This window comes from Chlamydomonas reinhardtii, chromosome 13, assembly GCF_000002595.2.
Source record: "Chlamydomonas reinhardtii strain CC-503 cw92 mt+ chromosome 13, whole genome shotgun sequence".
Classification (NCBI taxonomy): domain Eukaryota; kingdom Viridiplantae; phylum Chlorophyta; class Chlorophyceae; order Chlamydomonadales; family Chlamydomonadaceae; genus Chlamydomonas; species Chlamydomonas reinhardtii.
This window is the reverse complement of record NC_057016.1, coordinates 2877055-2898986: the sequence shown is the minus strand read 5'-3', so window position 1 is coordinate 2898986 and position 21932 is coordinate 2877055. Positions and strand designations below refer to the sequence as shown.

The following is a 21932-nucleotide window of genomic DNA, read 5'->3' as shown; positions in this document are numbered from 1 at the left end:
GGGGCCCTCGGCTGGCAATGAGGCGATACTTATCGAGGGGCCACTTGGGGCCCAAGCATGGGTTCGTGCCGTCAAAATCTCAGCTCACCTCGCCAAGAATGCCCTCCCCTCTTGCTCTCCCCTCTTATTATGTCCACACTTGAAATACCTAGTGTAACGGGCTTGCAGTAGCCAGAGACGTTTTAATGTCTTAAAGTGCATTTCCAGCGCGTTTAGCGCTGGAAGCAATATCATCAAGTAATGGAGGCACATGTAGAATTTGCGCATGTCCTTCATCAACGCGTCAGGCTGCGCGTGGAGCCATGGCGGGGAGTTCTACACGGGTAAATTCCTCAGCCCTAGCTGCCGAGCTCTCTTTGTCCGGGACTGAATGTAAATTGCAAACGTTGACAGGGTGACCGAGCTGTACATTCGACCCGGGCGGCACAGAGTTGTCGCGCTGCACGCGCGCAACTTGGTCATTGACGAAGTTCTTGTCGGCTCCACGCCTGTACAGTTCCGACATATCCAGCGGCACATACAGCGGTCCCTGGACAGCATCGCTGATAAGAGCGCGCGGGACTTTGCGGACTATGTGGCAGACGACTACCGGGCCACGCTCAAAGCCGAGCGCACACAGGGCGACCTCGCGATCCCCCTGGACGGTGCGACTGTCGGCGGGCCAGAGGCATAAGGGGGGGGGGGGTCAGGGATAGTGGGACGGTCCCGCGAAGGAGGCGGGACCCGCGGGAGGGGAGGGGTAAATGAGAATGGGAGGGGAGAGCGGGATGGGCCAAGTGAGGCAGGGGCCCACCGGCACTAACCCTGGACATACACGATCCCACCTGGCGCCGGTGCGTCATCTCCGTACAGGCAAGGAAGGGGATGCCGGCGCGAGCCACGGCGCAGCCGCCACCGTTGCCCACTCCCCGCTCAAGCCCAAGCAGCAGCCACAGCAGCAGCAGGGCGGCGCGGGCGCGGGGCCCGGGGCGGGGGTGGGCACCGCGGCTCTGGCTGCCGATCTGCAGCACTGCTCTGAGGGCTTCAGGCAGCGGCTGCTGCAGGACACACTCATGGCGACTGCCGTCAAGGTGCGGGCGCGGACGGGCGGGGGAGGTGGTGGCTGGGGCTGGGACTCGCGGTAAGGATGGGGATGGGGATGGGGATGGTGGTGGTGGAGGTGGTGGCGATGGTGTCTCGGGCTGGGGCTGGGGCTGGGTAAGGGTATGGGTACCGCATGGGGGGCCCAGGGGATGGGGCGGTGGAGGTGGAGGTTGGTGCGGAGGCGGAGGAAGCTGAGATGGTTCGGGGCAGCGCAGCTGGAATGGGACACAGCTGGAGTGCCGGGCGTGTCAGGCGCCGCTGGCATGTAGCAGCACCAGTGCCAACATCGGCGCCAGTACCACCGCCCAACCGGGGATCATCACGCCTCCCACCATGCTCCTTTCTGGGCAATGGTGGGGAAGCAGCAACCACCCCCTACTTCCCTACCCCACAGTGATGCAGATCAGCTCCCTACTCACGCTCCCTCGACTCTTTGACACCCGCAACCCTGCCTAACCCCACGGCCTTGCCCCGCCGCACCGCACTGCGCTGCTCCCCACGCCATGCCGTCAGGTGACGGTGCGCTACCGCAAGCTGGGCGGCGACGCGGGCGTGCGCTACCTGCGCGGCTTCATGGCTGCCGACTGCGGCGGCCTGAACCGCGCCCGCTGCCTGGTGCCGTGTGTGGACCGGCCCACAGACATGCACACCTGGGAGCTGCAGGTGGAGGCGGGGAGGGAGGAGGAAGGCGGCAGGAGGGGGGAGGGAGGAGGGAGGAGGCAGGCGGGAGGAGGCAGGCGGGAGGAGGCAGGCGGGAGGAGGGATGGGGTGGAGGAGGGAGGAGGGCGGAGGAGGGAGCAGGGCGGAGGGAGGAGGCAGGAGGGAGGAGGGAGGAGGGAGGAGGCGGGGCCCATGGTGTAGAGTGGGGCTCGGGAGTTGGCGTTGTGCTATCAAACAACACACACGCACGAACGCCCGCACACATGCGCAGGTGGAGGTGGGGCTGCAGGAGGTGGCGGTGTGTAGCGGTGCGCTGGTGTCACAGCGGCTGCTGGTGGGCACGCCGCCGGCGGACCTTCAGGAGGCAGGCGGCGGCGAGAGCGAGGAGGGCAGCGAGGACGGCGACGATGGTGACGACGATGGTGGGGTGCAGGAGGCGGGGGCGGCAGCAGAGGCGGCAGCCGCGAGCGCCAAGCCGGCGGGCGCTGATGCAATGGATGTGGATGGCTCTGCAGCAGCGGCGACGGCGGCAGCGGCATCCGCTCCAACGGCCATGGATGTTGACGGGGGGTCGGCGGCGGCGGGCGCGTGGGCCCAGGGCCGAAGCCAGGGCCAAGACAGGCCACGGTCGCGGGGCCGGCGAGCGGATCGGCCGCCGCGTGCGCCGCGCACGCCCAAGCGCGGCGGCAGCGCCGCCGCTGAAGCCGACGCGGACGGCGGCGGCGGCCGGTCTGCCCGGCCGTACGCCAAGGTCTGGTACTACGAGCAGCCGGTGGCGGTTGCGCCGCGCCACCTGCACGTGACGGTTGGGCCGTTGGCGGTTGTGCCGCAGTACCAGGGCAGCACCAGTCAGTTGGTGGAGTCGTTCCTGCGGCAGCAGCAGGGCCAGCAGCCGGCCGCAGGCGGCGGCGGCGCGGGCGGGGCGCAGGTGCGGGCTTACATGAATTGGTGCTGATGCTACGGTGCTGGGCAAGTGGTCAGAACGCGCCTGCCTTGCATTCGCGTTTCTTTCCTTGAGAAATAAGGCTGAACAGGCCGGGTGCATGTACCGTACTTGCGCGCACGCGCCGTTCGCGACGCATGTCCCTATCCAGCGCCGCATCATGGTCTAACTAACTACATGGTTCGCATGCCTAAACGTATGGCTGCCTGCCTGAAACCCCCCTTTCCCCATGCGCCTTTCCCTCGCTTGCATCTGTCACCCCTGACTGCGCTCCGCTAGTTTGGCTTGGTTTGGTTTAGTTTGGGCTGCTATTTACAACCCCCCCCGGTCATCGGTGCGCACAACGCCACACCTGCTGTCTACTTCGCTACACTTCTCTGTACCAATCCTTGCAACCCCCGCCCCGTGCCCCCTCCCTCCGTCCTTTCCTCGTGCCAGGACTCCACCACCATCACGCACTTTGGCCCGCCCGGCGCGCTGGACAAGCTGTCGTCCACGTCGGCCTTCTTCTACCTGCCCTTCAAGGAGTACCAGATCGCGTCCACCGTCAACTTCCCACTCAGTCAGCTGCAGGTGGGGCGCATGGGGGTTCCTAGAGGATGTGCTGTTGATGCTACGGTAGTAGTGATGATGCGGTGGGGTGATTGCATGTTGTGCCTTGTGCGTCCTCATTCGGGAAGCCTGTGGGGAAGCCTTTGGAGAAGCCCTTGGGGAAGCCTTTCGGGAAGCCTTTCGGGATGTGTTGTGAAGCGTTGGTTCGCACTGGCTGTCGCACCCGGGCCCGACGGCATGCAAGCGGGCAAACAAGCACGCGCCAAGCCCCCCAAACATACCATGGCGCAAACGCGACGCAGGTGGTGTTCATTCCCTCGGAACTGGCCACGGCGCCTGTGACCACCGCCGCCGGCTGCATCGTTGTAAGTGCGGGGGGAGGAGGCTAAGGGGGAGGGGGATGCTGGATGCTGCCGGAGTGGGGGTTAACGTTGAACCAATCCCGTAAGGAAACAGTCGCGCGTCAAGGAGAACTGCAGCTGCATAAGCGAGTCGTTGTACATCACCGTGTGTGGTCGGGCGGGCTTGGGCAGTGTAGCGGCAGGTGGAACCCACGGTGTCAACTGACCGTGGCGGGTGTGTTTGGGGTCATTTACCTTGGCTTGAGCACAACAGGGCCGGCACCTCCAACCCTCCCCGCACCTCCCCCTGTCCCCACCCAGGCCTCCTCCGAGCTGCTCCACAGTGACCGGGACGTGGAGGCGGGGCTGGAGGCCAAGGTGGCGCTGGCGGAGGCGCTGGCGCGGCAGTGGTTCGGAGTGGTGGTGCAGCCGGCGTGAGTGTGCTGGGGGAGCAGGGGGTGTGTGCTGGGGGAGGGGGAGAGAGGGGGCGTATGTGCCCGAGCCCAGCAAAGAGGGAGGAGCAGGGAGGAGGTGGAGAGGGGGGAGGGAGCAGGAGGGGGGAGGAGGGAGGAGGAGGGAGAAGGGAGGAGGGAGGAGGGGGAGAGGGGGAGAGAAGGACTGCAACAGAGGCAAGGGGTGTGTTCGCTACTCGCGACCGGACACCAGTGGCACGAGGAGGCATGGGGTGGGGGTTGGGTGGTTAGGCGTTTGAATGCACAAAGAGAGAGGGTCACCGGGTTTGTGTGCGTGTGGATCTTGTGCACCGCGCCCACGCGCCCCTCCTCCTCCTGCTCAGTACCGCTCCTCTCCACTCCCTGCCCCCCCCCACACACACACACGTGCGGTACGCAGCTCCTCCTCTGACGTGTGGCTGGTGGAGGGGCTGGCTGGGCTGCTGGCGGACACCTTCCTGCGGGCGTGGCTGGGGCAGAACGAGGTCGTGTACAGGTGGGGGGCAGAGGAGTGTGGGGGTGGGGGTGGGTGCGTGGGGTGGATGGGTGTGTCTCATGCAGAGCGGAAGTGCGTGGGTGGTGTTGGTGGTGGTTGGGCAGGGTGGCACGGTGGGCGTGGTGGGCGATGAACGGCGTCAAGGCGGGAGGGCGGCACGAGCGTGTGCTTGGAAAGCGCCAGGGGAGGCCCCATTCACTCCGCCCAACCCCCTGCGGGCGCTTCCTTTAACCCTCATGAACTTAATCCCCACCCCGATGTAACCCCCCTTGCAGGCGCTACAAGGAACGCGAGGCTGTGCTGGCGGGCGATGACGGCCAGCCGCCGCCGCTGTGCCCGCAGAACCAGTACGACTACGCCGAGGAGGCGGCGGCGGGAGGCGGAGGCGGAGGCGGGGAGCAGGGCGCGGCTGGGCACCAGCAGCAGCAGCAGAGGCGGCGGCGGAAGGACCCGCTGAGTCAGATGTATGGGAGCGAGGTGAGGCGGATTGGGCGGGGGTTTACATTCATGATTAGTTAAGGATTGGGGGGGGGGGTTGCTGTATGTGGAGAACAGAGTGGTTAAATCACAAGTATGAAGTGCCGCCCCTGCTTGTGTGTGTTTGCGCCAGGCTCTGGACCCCTCCCCGCTGCGGCGTTGGAAGGCGGTGGCGGTGCTGCGCATGCTGGAGAAGCGCACCGGCGAGGACGGCTTCAGGAACATCATGCAGGTACGTGGGGGGCAGCGTGTGTGTGTATGTGTGTGTGTGTGTGTGTGTGTGTGTGTGTGTGTGTGTGTGTGTGTGTGTGTGTGTGTGTGTGTGTGTGTGTGTGTGTGTGTGTGTGTGTGTGTGTGTGTGTGTGTGTGTGTGTGTGTGTGTGTGTGTGTGTGTGTGTGTGTGTGTGTGTGTGTGACTACGGTTTCCACGGTTATTCTGCCAGATCACGTGAATCGTGTATCTGGTATAACCAACGACAGGGCTCTCAATCGAGGGCTGCCGTGACCTGGCGTTTCCCCGGCAGAGCGCAAACAGCTCTGGAGTCCACAGGGCAACGCACTCCGACCCTTCACCGCGCCAGTAATCCTTGCGGAATTACTACCGGTGTAACAACCTCAGACCCAGCGGGCGAGCTACCTCTTAAAAAACCAGGCGGGCAGACAAAAAACAGCAAACATAACAAAACACGCAGCACGCGACAGCACGCGAAAGCACGACCACAGTGGCTGCGGGGCTGAGTCCTACGACCCGGCAGCCTGCACGACCTCAACCGCAACCTAACCAGCTCTCGACGCCAGGGCAGACAATGCCTAAGGGCAGCCACAAACGCGTCTGGCCACTAGGCCGGTCCAGGCCGTAAGACCCGGGGTGTTGCAGCACCCAATACACCCTCTCAGGCATAAAAACCCCGCAAACCTGGCCCTGCTCCCACGGGCGTAAAACAAAAAAACCCTTCGCCTGCCCACTAAGCTCCCCCGCTGACCCTCTCGTATGCCACTGCTTCAGTGGCTCATGTTAGTGCTCACGCGCTTCTCCTAAGGGCTGATCCCTTTCAAGCCTCCAGCTCCATAGCTTGCGGCATCGCGCACAGCATTTCACCGTTCACCACCGCCAGGATGGGGTGAGTGGCGTCAACACCATCCCAGCCCTTTTGGGGCACGCCGAGCTGCGCAAACTGCATCAGCCGCGACCAGAAGTCCGCGACTGCACGAGCGCACGCAAGCTCGACGGGGTTGACGCCTGGCTGCGGCGGCGTCAGCTGTGTGGGCGGGATCTCGTCAAGATCGGGTTCCGCCTCCGCTGCACCTGCCACCGCAGCCTCGGGAGCTGCTGCCGCCGCCGTCTGAATTCCCAGGGCCGCTGCGGCGCGCGTCATCCCGCGCAGCCGCACCCGGCCATGTTCTGTGGCGGCCAGCGCCGCCATCACCACCACGTCCCAAACACACTGCTGAAAACCCGGCGGCGCCTGAACCAGCCACAGCTGGGCTTGGCTGATGGGAGCCGGACCGGGGTTGTGTGCGTTGATCTGCGCCACCACGGCCTTCGCCACCGCGCAATCCCAGAAGTGGTGCTGCCGTGGCGTGGGCGCGGCGGCGGCGTGTGCCTCCACCGCGGCGCCCCCATGGCCGTGTTGCCCACAGCCGCATGGCTCACGGCGAGCCAACGGCATATGCGAGTTTCCCGGCAGTGGCACTGCGTCGATGGCCAACCGCCACAGCGTCTCAAAGTGTCGCCGTTCCCACCGCACCTCTGCCAAAGGCGCGCCAGGGTGTCCCTAATGGCGCCAAGCGTTGCAGCCGCAGCTGCTGGCAGGTCCTCCCGCCGCACCACAGCGCGCGGCGGGAGGCCCTGTGCCGCGCGCTCATAATCCTCGTGTAGGTCCGCCCGCCGCGTGGCCACATCGTCCAGCTGCATGGATGTGGCCATGCGGACGGACAGCTTCGCTAGGGGGACTTTGAGGGTCTCAGAGCCAGAGAGCTTCCAGCCCATGCGCGGCATGATGGTGGTGCGGACGACCTCACTGGTGGACGGCGCCGGGACAGGCGCTGGGCCAGGGCTCGCCAGCTGTGCGGCGTGAGCCTGCGCTGCACTCCACCATGATGGCGGGATGTCGCCGACAAGGCCCTGCAGCGCGGCGAGCGTGGGCCCACGGCGCCGGCGACGGCCGTCTGACGGCGCAAGGTAGTCTCGCAGCCACCCCTCCCAGTCGACTGCAGCCGCCGCAGGTGGTTGTGCAGCGTGGGCTCGCACTAAGTCACCGATGGTCACAAGACGCGCGCAGGCTCGCAGTGTGTGTTAAAAGCACAAGGAAGACATAGCGCATAGACAGTGTATATGATGCAGCAAAGCGACGGTGTGTGTGTTAAAGAGCACAAGGAAAATGTTGCGCAAAGACAGTGTATGCGATGCACGACGGTGTGTGACGGTGTGTGTGTGTGTGTGTGTATATGTGTGTGTGAGTGTGTCATCCTGCGGTGCTTTGCTGCCTTGGCACCAGTACCGATTCAACGACGTCAGGCGTGGACCCTTCACCCCACCCACTCCGCTCCTATCTCTGCTTCTCCTTAAATCTCAATTGGTCATGAATATGACCCCACACTACACCCCGCACCCCGCACCCCAACACAGGCGGTGTGTCGCAAGGCCGCGCACGCGCTGCGCGAGTGGTCGCCCGCCCGCGGCGCCGACATGAGGCTGCTGTCCACCCGCAAGTTCGTGACGGAGTGCGGCAGCGCCGCGGGCATGGCCAAAGACGTGGCGGCCTTTGCGGAGCGGTGCGTGTGTGTGTGTGTGTGTGCGTGTGTGTGTTAAAAAACGAAACGAAAGCCCGCCCAGACGACGCCGGAGTTACTTACGGATACCTACCAATTTACCGAGCGTCGCGTGGTTGTCGTCACCCAGGTAGTCATACTTACCCGCGATAAGCCTGTAACCCCACGGGCGACCATTCGGCCTGACCCCGCGATGCACCTGTATGCGTCCATGCTCCGCACCCTGGGTGTGTGTGTGTGTGTGTGTGTGTGTGTGTGTGTGTGTGTGTGTGTGTGCTGTTGCTGCGTGTGCTGTTGCTGCGTGTGCGGTTGCGGTGTGTGTGGTTGAGGCCCGGTGTGTGTGCCTGTGTGGGTGGTTGCATGTGGGCGTGTGTAAGGGAGCACGGTATCGACGGTACACTCCTGTGGCAGTGACCTTGACCCCACAAGGTACACTCCCCACCGCAATTTGGGTTCATTTCCTCGCCTCTCCTGATTCCCGTCTCCCGCACCTGGCCCGCCTTCGTACACATACATCCCAACCTCCCCCATGGTCTACCGTCTACCACTTCCTGAACTAGTCATGAATGTAACCCCCACCCACCAAAACGCAAATGCAGTTGGATCTACGGCCGCGGCTGTCCGCGCCTGACCGCCGGCTTCACCTTCATCCGCCGCAACAACACGCTGGTCCTGGCGCTGAAGCAGGAGGGCGGGCCCGAGGTGGCGGAGGCGGGCCGGGCGGCGGCGGCGCAGCGCAGCAAGAGCGACACCGCGGGGCGCGGCATACGGGTGCGGGGCGGGGCGGGGCGGGACGGGGTGCAGGTTGCAGGGCGGGAGGGGGTGGGGCGGGGTGTGTGCAGGCGGTCCGGCGGGCGAATGCGCGGGCTGGCATCGCAAGGTGCGCATGAGTCGCCCACACCGTCTCCACACCTCGCCCACGTAAGCCTCTACCTCGCACTATCACCCCCCCTCCACACCTCCTCTCCACACCTCCCTCCCTTCACTTGACTAATCATGAATGTAACCCCCCCTTCATTTCATAAATAATCATGAATGTAGGCCCCCCTAAAACAAGCCCTGTACCAATCCTTGCAAACCCCCCCCTAAAGCCTGATCCGCTGCAACGACCTGCCAACTAGTCATGCACGGAACCCCCTCAAACCACGCAGGTGGCGGTGTACGACCACGACGGCGCTGTGCAGGAGAACGTGGTGGAGCGCATGGAGGCGGCGGTGGACAGCTGCGTGCACGAGATGGAGCTCACCGTCAAGCCGGGGCAGCGGGGCAGGCGGAGGAAGGTGGGGAGTGAAAGGAGGTGGGGCAGCGGGGCAGGCGGAGGAAGGTGGGGAGTGGAGGGGGTGGGGCACAGGAAGGTGGGGACGGATGGGGGGCAGGAAAGATGGTGGGAGTGGCAGGGGGTTAGGCGGAGGAAGGTGGGGATTGGAGGGGGTGGGGCAGGGGAGACAGGCGGAGGAAGATGGGGAGGGAAGGGGGTGGGGCAGCGAACATGGTGGGAGGGGTAGGGGGAGGCGGAACCCACCAACGACATTCAAACCCCGGACCCACCCGAACCCCTGCCTCGCTGCCGTGTGCTGTGTGGCCAGGTGGTCCCGGGGGAGGACGGCGCCGGCGAGGAGGAGGGCGGCACGCAGGGTGGCCAGGCGGCGGCGGACGAGCACCGCATCCCCGTGCAGTACCTCAGGTGAGGGTGCCGGCTCAGGGGGTGAACGTTGGACCAATCCCGTAAGGAAACAGTCGCGCTGCAAGGAGAAACCGCAGCCGCATATGCGCCGGGAGGGGGATTGCATTCATGGTTATCGAAGGAATGGGGGTGGGTGGATTGGTGCAGGGTTAGGAGGGGGAAGCCGCAGGCGGCCGCCCATGCATGGAGCAGTGATTGGGTGGTGGGCTTACAGGTGGTGGGGCGGGCTGTTGGGGCTGATGATGCTGAGGCGGCGTATGGCCACGTCCCTTTCCTACCGGCTTGCCATTTCTCGCGCAAGTATCACCTGCCTGTCGTGCCTGCCTGTTGTATGCGTCCCCTCTGCCGCCGCCGCTCCTGCTCCTGCCCCTGATGCTATACTGCCGCTGCTGACCCTCTGCAGTCTTCAGTGCATCCTGTGCCGCTTTTTCAGTTTGGGCTGGTATTTACAACCCCCCCCCCCCCCAGGGTTGACCCGCTTCAGGAGTGGCTGTGCGAGGTGGTGGTGCTGCAGGGCGAGGCCATGTGGGCGGCGCAGCTGAGGAGCAGCAAGGACGTGGTGGCGCAGAGCCTGGCGGTGCAGGTGGGCGGGTGGGCGAGTGGGTGGGCGGGGGCGGGTGCGCGGGAGGAGGGCAGGAGGGGAGGGGAGGAGGAGAGGGGAGGAGAGAGGAGGCAGGTGGCAGGTGACAGGGCTTACAGGGTGAGCTGCGGCAGGATGCGCATGATGCCCACGGAGTCCCGGCTCCCGGCATTTCGCGCGTTGTGGGGCCACTGGGGGCACCCGCCACCGCCACTACCACGGCCAGCAGGACTGCCGCACGCTCCCTCCCTGGGCCGCCGGCTGCCAGTGCCCCATGCCCCCGCGACTCCCTCCTCCCCTTCTCTGTGTCCTTGCCTGACACACACGTCCACCATCGCAACCGACCCCAATAATGAGGGGACGGTTTCCCTCATTGCGCAACACACGCCCCCACACCACCACCAACACCAACGCCACCGCACCACCACCACCACCCCGCCCCCACACCACCACCACCACCAACACCAACACCTACGCCACCACCACCAACACCACCACCACCACCACCACCACCACCACCACCATTATCACCACACACCCCCTCAGGGCCTGATGCGTCTGGGGCTGCAGCTGGAGTCCTCGGGCGCCGCCGACTCCTCCTCCGTCATCGCCGCCCTGCTGGAGGCGGTGCGCGGCGAGCGGCTGTACTGCCGCGTGCGGGTGGAGGCGGCGAGGGCGCTGGCGGCCTTCAGCGCCTCCATGAGCACTCAGCCCGGTGAGAGAGAGGGGGGGTTGTAAATACCAGCCCAAACTATACCAAAACCAACGAAAACGAGGGGAGTGCAGGCAGAGGCGTTAGTTGCAAGCAATAATACTTATGGGATGTGGGCCGAGGCGTCGTGGAGCAGCAGGGCGAGCGGCGCCGGCGATAAATGTCGCCGCCCGGGGGGTTGTAGCCATTCATGCGGCCGGGGGGGAGGTACCCATTTGATCAACATTCCCCATACGGTAAGAACCGACACGCTTGACACTCGCGCCTCCCTTTCCCGGCCCCTCTCTCCCTCCCTCTCTTTCCCCCCGCAGCCGCGCCCAGCCTGTTGTCGTACTTTTACGACTGCTGCCGCGACCCCGCCACCGCCGTACTGCGCCCCAACTACTGGAGTGACCTGGGGCAACACCTGGTGCTGCAGGTGGGGGTTGCACGGATTGGTACAGAGAAGTGTAGCGGGGGTGGGTGGGTGGGTGGGTGGGTGGGTGGGTGGGTGGGTGGGTGGGTTGCAGCTACCAGCCCAAACTAAACCGAACCCCAATGCAATACGGTAGAGCGGGGAGGAGAGCGGGGTGGCGTTGATGTACAACTTCGCTTCTTCTTACTTACCGGTAATCATGACTGGAACCCCTGGCCACGGTCATTGTTTACGACGCGCCCGCTGTATCAATGTACCTAGCTTCAACTTCACTTCTTCTTCTTTAACTTGTCATGAGTGTGACCCCCCTCTCAGGCCATCCCCGCCTGCCTGGCCTCCATCCGGGATGTGTCCTTCAACTCCACGCCTGAGGCGCTGCAGCTGGTCACCGACGTACTCAGCAACAACGACAACTCAGGTAAGGCTGTGGGGAGGCCGGGGCGAGGCCAAGGGGAGGCCGGGCAGGCAGGCAGGCGGGCAGGCAGGCGGGCAGACCGGCCGGCTGGGATGGCGTACAGTGGGCTATCCCACGGGGCTATCCCATGCATCCCATGCAGCCAGGGAGAGTTGGGGCGGAGCCAAAGCTGTTTGCTGTCTCGGTAGTGACGCACGTGAACCTTCTCTCCCCCCCCCTTGACGTCCACCACCCCTGCGGCAATGTTAGACCCGCCCATCTTAACCCTTTGCCCAACAACCCTTACACGCACTAGAGAACCTGTACGACAACATCTCTGTTTCCTTGCGAACAACCCTTGCACGCGCCAGAGAACCTGTACGACGACGCCTCCTACCTGTCCGCGGTGATTGAGGCGGCGGGGCTGCTGCGGCCGCCGCACGCCGGCCAGCTGTGTCGGCTGCTGGGGCTGCTGGACGACTACATGCTGCGAGAGTGCCTGCAGCCCAGGTAGGGGGGTTACATTCATTCATGATAACTTAAGGAGTGGGTCACATTCATTCATGATTATTATGATAAGAAGTGGGGTGGAGGTTGTGAATACTACAGCGCAAAGTAAACCGAAGCCAATGCAAAAGGGAGGGAGGGAGAGTGCAAATACCAGCCCAAACGAGACCAAACGAAGCCAAACTAGCGGAGCACGGGCAGAGGCGACCGTTGGGGGGAGGTGGGGAGGGCGGCGGGGGCGTGTGGGGATTGGTGCTCGAGCCCAACGAGCAGGTCTCATCGGGGGAGGGCCCGGGCGTGTGATTGTGTGTGGAAGGGGGTCCATCGCTTCCACTATGCAGGCCAGAGACACCGAGGATCCAGGGCGCACACACAATGTGTTAAGAGGCAAGGACTGGACCTCCCATGCGTGATCCACCCACCCCTGTCCCCGCACTCCCGCACACACACACACACGCACACACACACACACACACACACACACACACACACATGTTTTCCTTGTGCTCTTTAACACACACACACACACACATTCTCTTTCTCCGCGCCTGTGTGTGCCTCACACACGCACACAGTCACAACTACGCGGTCGGGTGCGCCTGCCTGGCGGCCATGACCTCGCTGGCGCTGTCCGTCAACCCCAGGTAGATAGGGTGGGGGCGGCCGTGTGGGTTTGGGTGCGGGTTGCGTGTGGGCTTGGGTGTGACTGCGCGCAGGTGTGGGCTTGGATATGGCTTTGGGCTTTTGCGACTGCAGTATTATTCCGAGCAAGGAAATCCGGGGGATGGCGACGGAGTGTTGGGCCCTCATACGGCGGCGCCCTCACGGACATCGCTCTTCTGACGTCAATCCCCATTCTCGCGCCACAGGCAAGGCCGCGGCGCCGGCGCGGAGGCCAAAGCCCTCGAGCTGTACGCCTGCCTGCGCCGTGTGCTACTGCGCTTCGCCCGACCGCCGCTGCCCTCGACCGGCAGTAGCAGCAGTGCCAGCGGCGGCGGCAGCGGCGGTGGCTACTGCCACCAGCTAAATACGCAGGAGCTCACAGCGGGCGCGCTGGCGCGCGCGGCGGCGGCGGCGGCCGCCGCCGCCAACGCAGCGGGCGCGGATGCCGGCGCCGACGGCGGGGGCGATGTGGCGATGGAGGACGCTACAGCCGCACCCGGAGCGGATGGCAGTAGCAGCCTGGATCTGGTGAAGGCGGCGGCGGGGCGGCGGCGGCGGAGCCGGCGGGGCTGGCTGCGGCGGCGCGAGGCGGCGGCCGAGGCGGCGGCGCCGGAGGGTGCGGAGCCGCCACACCACTTGTTGCGGCGGGCGGCTTACCAGTGCCTGTTGCGGCTAGAGGTGAGCGCGGCGGGCTGGCGCACGGTGCCTTGTCCTGCAATATGGTGGCAAACAAACCGGTGCGCCGCCCGCCACTCCCAACGTTGCTTGAACTGCACATTTGAGACCCATCAGTTTATCACTGTTGCACGGCTCGTCCCGCGCACTGCGCGCAGGCTGCGGAGGCCAAGGTGATGTCCAGCCGGCGCGGCGCGGCGGGCGGCGGCCCCGATGGCAAGCCCGCCAGCCGCGTCATTGGGCTGGCGCTGGGGCTGCTGCAGGTGGAGCCGCTGCCGGCCCTGAGGCTGGCGGTGATGGCGGAGGCGGTCAGCCTGCTGGGTGAGGAGAGGGGGGATGTAAACAACAGCTGTATGGGTATGATGGTAACGCGGCCGGGCTTGGCCGCTCATTGCGCCGCTGCGTCACAGCTGCAGCATGCACAAGAGCAGTGGTTGCGCTTCCCGGCCCGCCCGGAGTGTTGCTGGGCTGCTGTGGGCTCACCACCCCCACCGCCACCACCCCACTGCCTTGGCATCACGCAGGCTCCATGCAGGCACGTGTGGTGGCGGACGCCAAGGAGGAGGGCACACACACCGACCCCGCAGCCCTGGTGGTGCCCGTCAGCGCCTCCGCCTGCGCCGGCCTCTACGCCCTGGCACTGGGGCTGCCTGTCGGCGGCACGGCTGCGGCAGGAGGGGGGGCAGCAGCGGGGGCGGGGGCGGGGGCGGCGGGGGCGCCAGCAGCGGGGGAAGCAGCAGCGGGTGTGGGTGGCGCGGGTGCGGCTGCAGGTGAGGAGGCGTGTGAGGACCCGCGGCTGCGGCACCTGGCCTTCATGGGGCTGCAGCTGCTGGCCAGTCAGCCGCCCTCGCTGTACAGGTGGGTGGCTGGGTGGTGGCATGCCCGAAATGGGTGGCTGGGTGGGTGGGTAGGGTTGCGGCTGGAAAGCCAGAGTGAGTGCAGGACGGGTAGTTGGATTGTGTTCCAGCCACACAGCGGGATGAATGCGGTCTGACGCCTGGCCTGGCACCAGGGCGTGCGAGAGCACGTCTCCAGTGGCCTCGCCACCACCATGTGTAACTGCTTAGATTGATACCATTACCAACCGCCACCACCACCACCAACCGCCACAGGACATCGCCGGACGACGGCACCGCTGACGACATGCCCGAGCCCTCCAACATCACACGCGCCGGCCTGCCGCCACGGAGCCACGTCACAGGCCACCCGCACGCCGGCGGCGGCGCGCGCTCCGCTGGCACCGCCGGCCAGCCCGCCGGCACCGCCGGCACGGCGGCCGCCGCCGCCGCGGCGGCGCCCGCGCTCAAGCGGTTGAAACTGCCGTCGATGCGGCCGCAGCCGGCGGCAGCGGCCGCGGCAGCGGCGCCGACTGCGTCGGCGGGCGGTGCGGCGGACGGTGGCGGCGCGGCAGCGGCGGCGGCGGCGGTGTCTGGGGAGGTGACGCAGGCGCCGTCGGTGGGTGGCGGCGGCGGCGGCGGCGGCGGCGGCGGCGTGCACACGCCCGTCAGGTACCATAAACAGATCAAAGACTTGATGAGATGGAAGGCACGGCTGGATGCAGTCACCATGTGTGCTGATGCCGTTTCAACAACGCTGTTTCGACATATGCTGTGTCTCTTCTGCCTTGCCTCACCGCCCTGGGTCATGCAGGTCGCCCACTGTGTCGGCCGACCCCACCGCGGTGCATCCGGGAGCAATAGCCGCGGCCTCGCCGTCCGTTGCGGCGCCGGGGCCGGCGTCCACGCCGCCGCCTGCAGCTCACGACGTCACACCTTCCACTAAGGGTGCTGCGGCGGCCGCGCGGGGGGCAGCGACGCCGCCACCAGGCGCTGAGCCCGCAGCGGCAGCGCCGCCGCAGCCTCCGGCTCAGCAGCAGCCGACAGCGGCAGCACGTGCAGCCAGCCCGTCTCGGCTGCCTCGGCTTGGAGGCAGCGGCGGCGGTGCGGCAGCGGCGGCGGCAGGGCCAGCGGACGGCAAGCAGCAGGCAGCGGCGCCGGCGTCAGTGTCGGCGGCGGGGCCGGCGGTGGCGGCGGCAAGGAAGGTGTCGCCGCCGCGGGCGGCCACCGCAAGCCCGCCGCGGCCTGCCGCCAGCGGTGGGGCGGCGCCGGCCGCTGGCAGCAGCGTCAAGCCAACGGCAGCATCAGCAGCGGAGACTGGGGCGGGTGCTGGTGCTGGGGCAAAGCAGCGACGCGGGCCATCGCCGTCGCGGCCACCGGACACAGCAGCCGGCGCAGCAGCCGGGGCAGCTGCGCCGGCGGCCACGCCCGCGCCCGGCGCTGCCAAGCCCCGCCCCGCCAAGGCTCCTGCGCCGCAGGGGCAGGCCCCGGCACCAGCCGGCTCCGCCGGCGCCCGGCCGCCCACCTCCCCCCGGCCCACCTCCGCGCCGTCCTCGCCTCGCGCTGCTGGCGACGGCAGGCCAGCAGCCAAGCCACCCCAGGCCGCCGCCGCCACGCCAGGCACCACCACGGCCACAGCCGTGGGCCCGCGCTCCAAAGAGGCGTCACCCAAGTCCGCAGGCTCGCCGGCGCGCTCCCAAGGCGCCGCCGCCGGCACGGCAGCGGCAGCGGCAGCGGGGGCAGGTGGGGCGCCGAAGGAGGGCGGCCCGCCCGCCCGCAAGTGGCCCACCGCTCGTCCGCCCCGGCCGGACGCGGCCGCGGCGGCGGCCAAGCCCGATGGCGCCGCTGTGGCAGCCACGCCGGGAAGCGCGGCCTCGCCTCCTGCCGCAGCCTCCGCAGCCCCTGACGGTGGCGTTAGGAAGCCAGCCGCCAGGCCGCCGCCGGCCGCGGCTTCCACGCCGTCCAGCGCGGCCGCTGCGGTCAAGACCGCCGCGCCCAAGGCAGCGCCGCCGGTCTCGGCGCCGCGCGCGCTCAAGGTGAAAATCCGGCAGCCCGGCGCAGCCGCCGCTGCTGCGGCTGCAGCAGCAGCAGCAGCCGGCGGCCGTGCTGCCGCCCCGGGCACGGGCGCGGGCTCCGCCACTCCAATGAGCGGCGCCACCGCCGCCTCGGTAGCCGCCTCGACGGGCGCCGCGCCGCCAATGCCGCCGCTGTCGCGAAGGCTCTCTATCGCGGGCTCAACAGGGGGACCGCCCGGCACCTCGGGGCCGGCGTCAGCCGTGGCGGCGGCGGCTGCCGCCGCCGCGCCCGCCACCTCGCCCACCAAGACGCCAGCGGCGCCGCCGCCGTCGCAGCGTGCGCCGCCGCCAGGGGTGTCGCAACCGCCGCTGGCGGCGGCGCCGGCGGCGGCCCCAGCAGGGGCGGCGCCGGCGGGTGGCGGCGCGCCCAAGACGGGCCTCAAATTCAAGCTCAAGGTGCCGGTGCAGGTAAGGCCGCAAGCGCCGGCCGCAAGCACCGCAAGTGCGGCGCCGCCGCGGCCGCGGCCGCCGCCGCCTGACTCGGAAGCGGAGCAACCGCCGCCTGCGGCGCAGAAGAGGAGGAGCTGAAGGGTTTGAGACGAGCATTTTCGGTTGGCCTGGGAGGCGGTTGATCAACGACCGTAGCACGGGATGACTCGATGCGATGTCGTGCATTGTGTTCTCTGGGGGCAAACACGTCGCCTCACGTCGCCGCATGTGCGTCGTGCGACATTGATGAGGTCGTGAGCTAGTCAGCTGGTCGTGGCGCACTGGCGCTGCCGTACGGGGGTTGCAGAAATGGCGGGCCGCAGCGGATGAGAGGGCGACGCTGTGTAACCACCGTGCTCCTGCCTCCGCTCCGTCAGTACCTTGCAACGAGGCTGGTGCATGGGGGGGATCCGCAAATTTGTTGCAACCAGGCTTGCAGCGTTGAAGCAGCGAAGGTAGATGCGCAGGCGCAGGCGCGGCGCGTGCGGCTGCCACGTGCTGTCCCCACTCCTCTCTGGGCGGTGGGCCTGCACCACCTGCCACCTGACATATGTGGGGCACCACCTGGCACCTGTGGAGCTGCAGACAGGCTGACAGGCGTGCTGACAGGCCCAACCCGCCAGCCCCACGGCCCCGGGCTGGATGTAACGGAGCAGGGGAAGTAGGGCCCAGGCGCCCAGCCCGCCAGCTGTAGCAGGGTAGCTGGTCAGAAGGCGTCTCGAGATGTCATCCAATCTCCTCCTCTCTTAGGAGATATGGTTAGGAACATGGGTTTCTCCCACACCAGCCCTGGATGGCCACAGTGTTTTCCATACCGGATACTACAGCGCTAATGCGCGTAAAAGCTCTTGGAAACACTGGGTGGCCACGCCTCCAGAGCAGTTTCCCGGTGCCGCTGCGCCAGCAGGGGCTGCAGCAGGGCGGTCATCGGCTCAGTCCAAAAAGATGGCAATTCAACATGTCAATGCCTGAGAAACGCAACCCCCGTGCTCATGCACGATCTTCCTGCTAGTCGTGCACTCCTGCCTCATGTGGCTTCTACGCAGACGACATCACAGACCACAACACCAGCTCTGCCGTCATGCGCTGTTCTTCAAACTTTGCAATGTAGTAATGGGTGCGATAGGACACCCCTTGCAATGTTGTAATGGTACACAGTGTAGTAATGCGGGGTAGTAATGGTAAACAATGTATTGATACACATTAAGGCACTGTTGTCCTGCTACAGCGCGCCGTGCCCGCATACCGGATCTGGCCATCCGTATGCAGGGGCTGAATCAGCTCACGGCACAGCAGTTCTGTGACAGCGCCTTCGCTAGCGAATGAGCGTCCTCGAAATCCATTCGTACTGGCATTGCTGCGATCTGGAACCGGATGCATGCTGAATCTCACGGCGCTGCACCCGGCAGGGCAGCAGGCGGACTGTTTCTTCTCTCTTTGTGCAGACGCAGGCAGCGCGTCGCTTCCTGCCAGCGTGAGCGGGCCATCTACTCGCTCACTTGGGCTCCGCGACCGCAGCGGGGTTATGGCGCAGCGTCACGGTCGCCACGGCCACTGGCGGCACCGTAGCAACTGCAGGTGGTGGGGATGCGAGCAGTGGCAGTGGCGATGGAGGGGGGCAGTCAGTACGGGCTGCGGGTGTAGTGGAGGGAGCGCCTGGGACCAACCGACAACAGGGTACTCGAGCATGGAGCTCACGTGGGGATTGTAGTGCGGTGCTGTGGAAACGATGGTCTGTCATCTGCTAGCTAGTCCTTTTACTGTCAGGATAACGCAGCACAACAAGTGGTATCGAGACCAGCTATCCTCAAGTCACGGGTTCGATACGCGCCATCTGCTGGGCACGGAAGTATGCAGGCTCTGCTTCTAGAGATACGTCTGAACTGAGGAGTATCGCAGCTCTGCTCCCGTATCTGCGAGTTGAATTCGTCGGGACGCCTCATCTGGAGGGGGGATAGTTGTAGTGCGGTGCTGTGGAAACGATGGTCTGTCATCTGCTAGCTACCGGTAGTCCTTTTACTGTCAGGATAACGCAGCACAACAGGGATTAAGCTGAGTGGGTGTGCCAGCCACATCGGTGGGCGCCAAGGCCCACACCCAATACAGTAGGCACTCCGAGCGCCCATATGCAGTGCCACTGCCACTGCCGCTGCTCAGCGCTCACACAACTCCCAACCCAAGCCTCCAAGCCCACCTGGGACGCCCGTCACAGGCATGGCCGCGTCCGGCACCGCCGCGGCGGCCACGGTCGCGGCGTTGACAGGCGCGGGCGCGTAGTGCGCCGGCAGCAGCAGGTTGCCCACCACAGCCATGGTGCCTGAGGTGCGTTGGCGGCGACAGGCAGAAAAGACAAGTGGCTGTCAAGTAACTGTTAAGTGGCTGTGTGTTACAAACGAAGGGCAACGGTGAGGGGAGAAGCGACGCGTGTGACAGCCTGTCGCAAATAGGTCAGCCGGTTGGACCCGGCTCCCATACTGCCGTACTTAGCAGCAGCTGGCCAGCACGGCTCGCGTGGCGTGCGTGTTTTGCGCCTGCTGGCACCCTTACCGGCCCCGTGACCCGCGCGGACCCCATCGACCTGAGTACACACCTGGCGCCTGCATGCTCGCGCCCTTTCCGGCCGGTGCCGCGTTGGCGGCATTGGCGGCCGCGGTTGCGGCGGAGCGGATGGCGATCTCGCGTGTCTCCTGCGCCAGGGCGCACGGGCCGCACCACCAAGTGGCGCACAGGTCCCGCTGCCAGGAGCCCTGTGTCCGCGCGATGGGGATGCAGGAGGACATGCGCGCACGGCCAAGGTCAGACCGTGTGCAATAGAATAACGTGCTAGGTTGGCTAGTTGGGCTTTCGCATGTGCGAGTGTGTCGTTACGACAAGGGATGATGACGAGGGACCACTTTGTGGCACCTCGAACACCTCCAAATGCTGACGGTGGCACCGTGGCAGTCGCAGGAGGGCCCCACCCCCAGCGCCTGCAAACTCGAGCATGCAGCCCTCAGTACCCATATCTTCTTCTATCTTGCCTGGATGCGGTACTTGTCCCTCAGGTGGCGGCGCAGGCGGTAGTGCAGCACACCGCTGGTGGGCACCAGGCTGATGCCAGGCCACAGGGAGGCCTGAGCCAGCCCCGCCAACACTTCCAGGCAGAAGAAGGTACCGGCAGCCAGCCCGAACTGCCCGCCGCACGGCACATCCTCCTGTGCAAGGTAGTCAAACGTGAGATGCTGGGTTGAGTGGTGCGCAAGGGAACGTGGCAGCCAGGTAAATGCAGGGTCACGGGGTCGTTTGGCTGGTGCGAGCTGCGGGTGCGAATGTAGGTGGGCGCTATGGCAGCGTTCCATGCCGGGTTTGCCCGCCGACGGGCTACGGTACATGCCCGGGGAAACACAGCAAAACCCCGCAAAGCCCCTCACATGGTTCACAGTCTCCGCCACGACGCCGTACTGGACGCAGGGCATGAACAGGGAAACGCCTGCGGAGTGCGGGTCATCGCATGCAGGGATTCAATGGCAGCACATTCCGCCAGTTCTCGTTCATGCACAGGTGAAGTGAAGCTTCTAGATGTGCACACGATTACGGCTATTTCGGCAAACGAAGCGTTGCTTGCGCTGCCTGGCCAGCCAAACCGCCGGGGCCATGCGGACTCTACGTAAGGAATGTTCCATCCGCCTAAGGGTCGCGGATTTGAGACTGCAGTCCGACTTACATCCAAGCGCAGCGCCTCCCGGCTGAGCAAAGCAATCAAAGATGCCAGTGGACCACTGCTCCGAGTGCTCCGACGACCGCGCGCCTGCGAGGAGCACGCGCGACTCCGCAGCACCGTCCTCTTGCTGGATGCCCATCGTAGCTATTATGGGCTGCCGAGGCCAAGAGCTAGAGCAGAAGAAACTCGAGGCAGCAGTTGGCCAAAGCAGACGGGAGCGCTGCAAACGGTGATGTTCTGTCCTCAAGGTATGTAAATATAGATAATAAAAGTAGCTCGCGCTAAATAGTAGCAAACGTAGACGCGACCTGATGTACGAGTCGAACGAAGCTGCGCTTCACAACGATGACACACGCCGACGCGACTACCGGTACCCAGACTCGCTTCTTACATCCAACTCCCTGGCTTCTTGCGCTGGAGCCTCAAGCTCATCCGTACCTGCGGCTTGCACAAGGGCATTAGGGTCATAGGGTCATATCGCTGCGTTACACGCTTGGGCAGCTTGGCCCGTCGCAAAAGCCTCTTGGGGGTTGCGCCCCACCCGTCTAGCGTACAACATGGAATATCAAGGGGGGGGGGGTGCGCGTTCGGTGCTACAAGGAGTGTAACAGGAGGGACAGTCCGTGCAAATGGGTGCGCAGAGACAGTTAGTGCCAGATATCGGAGGGGATGGATAGGCGTTCTGGTGACGTACGTCCGGTGACAAGAAGGGTGGCTCGCCCTCGGTAAGTGTCAGATACTCGTCTACATTCCCCCCGGACCGTTCGTGGTTACATCGCTTGCCTGTACATTCGTCTCCTGGACGTCGCAGTCATGTGTACACATGCCGGGGGTAGAAAGCTCAGGATCTTACCCCATGCTCAACATTACAGAGCTTTAGAAGAGCATTACGCACGTACTTTTAGTTTTGGCAGCGGGTGTCTGGTGAGGGAGTTCTGGGCCGCCCCTGAGTCGTCCCTGGAGGTCCGGCGGGTTTCAGGAGCGCATCCTGGCGGATTCCGGGAAGCGCCCCACAAGCAGCACTAGGGGCCAACCGAAGCACCACGAGGCTCAAGTGTGCACATTGTGCCGTAATAAGCACAAACAAAGCGTTTGAGGGCTAACTTGCGCATCCTGGCGTGGACGCGTCGGCAAATGTCCCCACATGCGACACATGCGCGCTGACGTGGCGGGGCTCTCGAGCGCTGGTGCGCATGAATCCATAGTGAACAAGGCTGCCGATGCATGCTGTCCATATATCCAATGGCAGAGATTTGAATGGGGGATGGGCTCGGTGGCGGGGATTTCCGTGGATGGAATCCCACGTGTGACTGAAGTCTCAGAACAGGACCGCTGATGGCACAGCGTGATAGTGCTCGCAAAGAGGACTTGATCGGCACCACTTTGGTATTAAATGGAGGGGGTGAAACCCCTAAACATTAAGGTTTTGTCCGTGGGGGGGCGGTCGTCCCCTCATGGGGGGCCCCGAGGAATTTCGGGGCAGGCA

The 21932-nt window shown here is 65.4% G+C and overlaps 2 protein-coding genes across 2 annotated transcripts; one reads left to right on the top strand and one right to left on the bottom strand.

The window, feature by feature from the left end:
* The first annotated feature begins 153 nt into the window (after positions 1-153).
* Positions 154-17406, top strand: CHLRE_13g583500v5 (uncharacterized protein). Its single transcript, XM_043069618.1, has 26 exons — positions 154-323; positions 394-644; positions 853-1070; positions 1597-1746; positions 2015-2671; positions 3125-3259; positions 3541-3603; positions 3901-4013; positions 4432-4527; positions 4803-5004; positions 5138-5236; positions 7634-7779; positions 8376-8547; positions 8928-9056; positions 9363-9460; positions 9929-10043; positions 10587-10755; positions 11064-11170; positions 11483-11585; positions 11933-12071; positions 12644-12712; positions 12938-13409; positions 13565-13727; positions 13931-14264; positions 14519-14914; positions 15057-17406. The coding sequence occupies exons 1-26, from the start codon at positions 241-243 to the stop codon at positions 16843-16845; spliced, it is 6468 nt and encodes a 2155-aa protein (XP_042917593.1). The 5' UTR covers positions 154-240; the 3' UTR covers positions 16846-17406.
* A 45-nt stretch (positions 17407-17451) lies between these two features.
* CHLRE_13g583450v5 (uncharacterized protein) lies at positions 17452-20749 on the bottom strand. The gene is made up of 6 exons (XM_001693544.2): positions 20450-20749; positions 20157-20215; positions 19767-19940; positions 19337-19493; positions 18941-19063; positions 17452-18318 (listed from the first exon to the last, which is right to left on the bottom strand). Exons 1-6 carry the CDS (start codon positions 20583-20585, stop codon positions 18242-18244), a joined length of 726 nt encoding a protein of 241 aa, XP_001693596.1. The 5' UTR covers positions 20586-20749; the 3' UTR covers positions 17452-18241.
* Between the last annotated feature and the right edge of the window lie 1183 nt (positions 20750-21932).

Excerpts from the sequence above, each read along its gene's own strand:
- CHLRE_13g583500v5 (XM_043069618.1), top strand. The coding sequence starts at position 241 with ATGGAGGCACATGTAGAATTTGCGCATGTCCTTCATCAACGCGTCAGG. Across the intron at positions 12,713-12,937 it reads GCGCTGTCCGTCAACCCCAG|GCAAGGCCGCGGCGCCGGCG; the intron begins GTAGATAGGGTG and ends CTCGCGCCACAG. Across the intron at positions 13,410-13,564 it reads AGTGCCTGTTGCGGCTAGAG|GCTGCGGAGGCCAAGGTGAT; the intron begins GTGAGCGCGGCG and ends CACTGCGCGCAG.
- CHLRE_13g583450v5 (XM_001693544.2), bottom strand. The coding sequence starts at position 20,585 with ATGGGCATCCAGCAAGAGGACGGTGCTGCGGAGTCGCGCGTGCTCCTC. Across the intron at positions 19,941-20,156 it reads TGGCGGAGACTGTGAACCAT|GAGGATGTGCCGTGCGGCGG; the intron begins GTGAGGGGCTTT and ends TACCTTGCACAG. Across the intron at positions 19,064-19,336 it reads CGCGAGCATGCAGGCGCCAG|GCACCATGGCTGTGGTGGGC; the intron begins GTGTGTACTCAG and ends AACGCACCTCAG.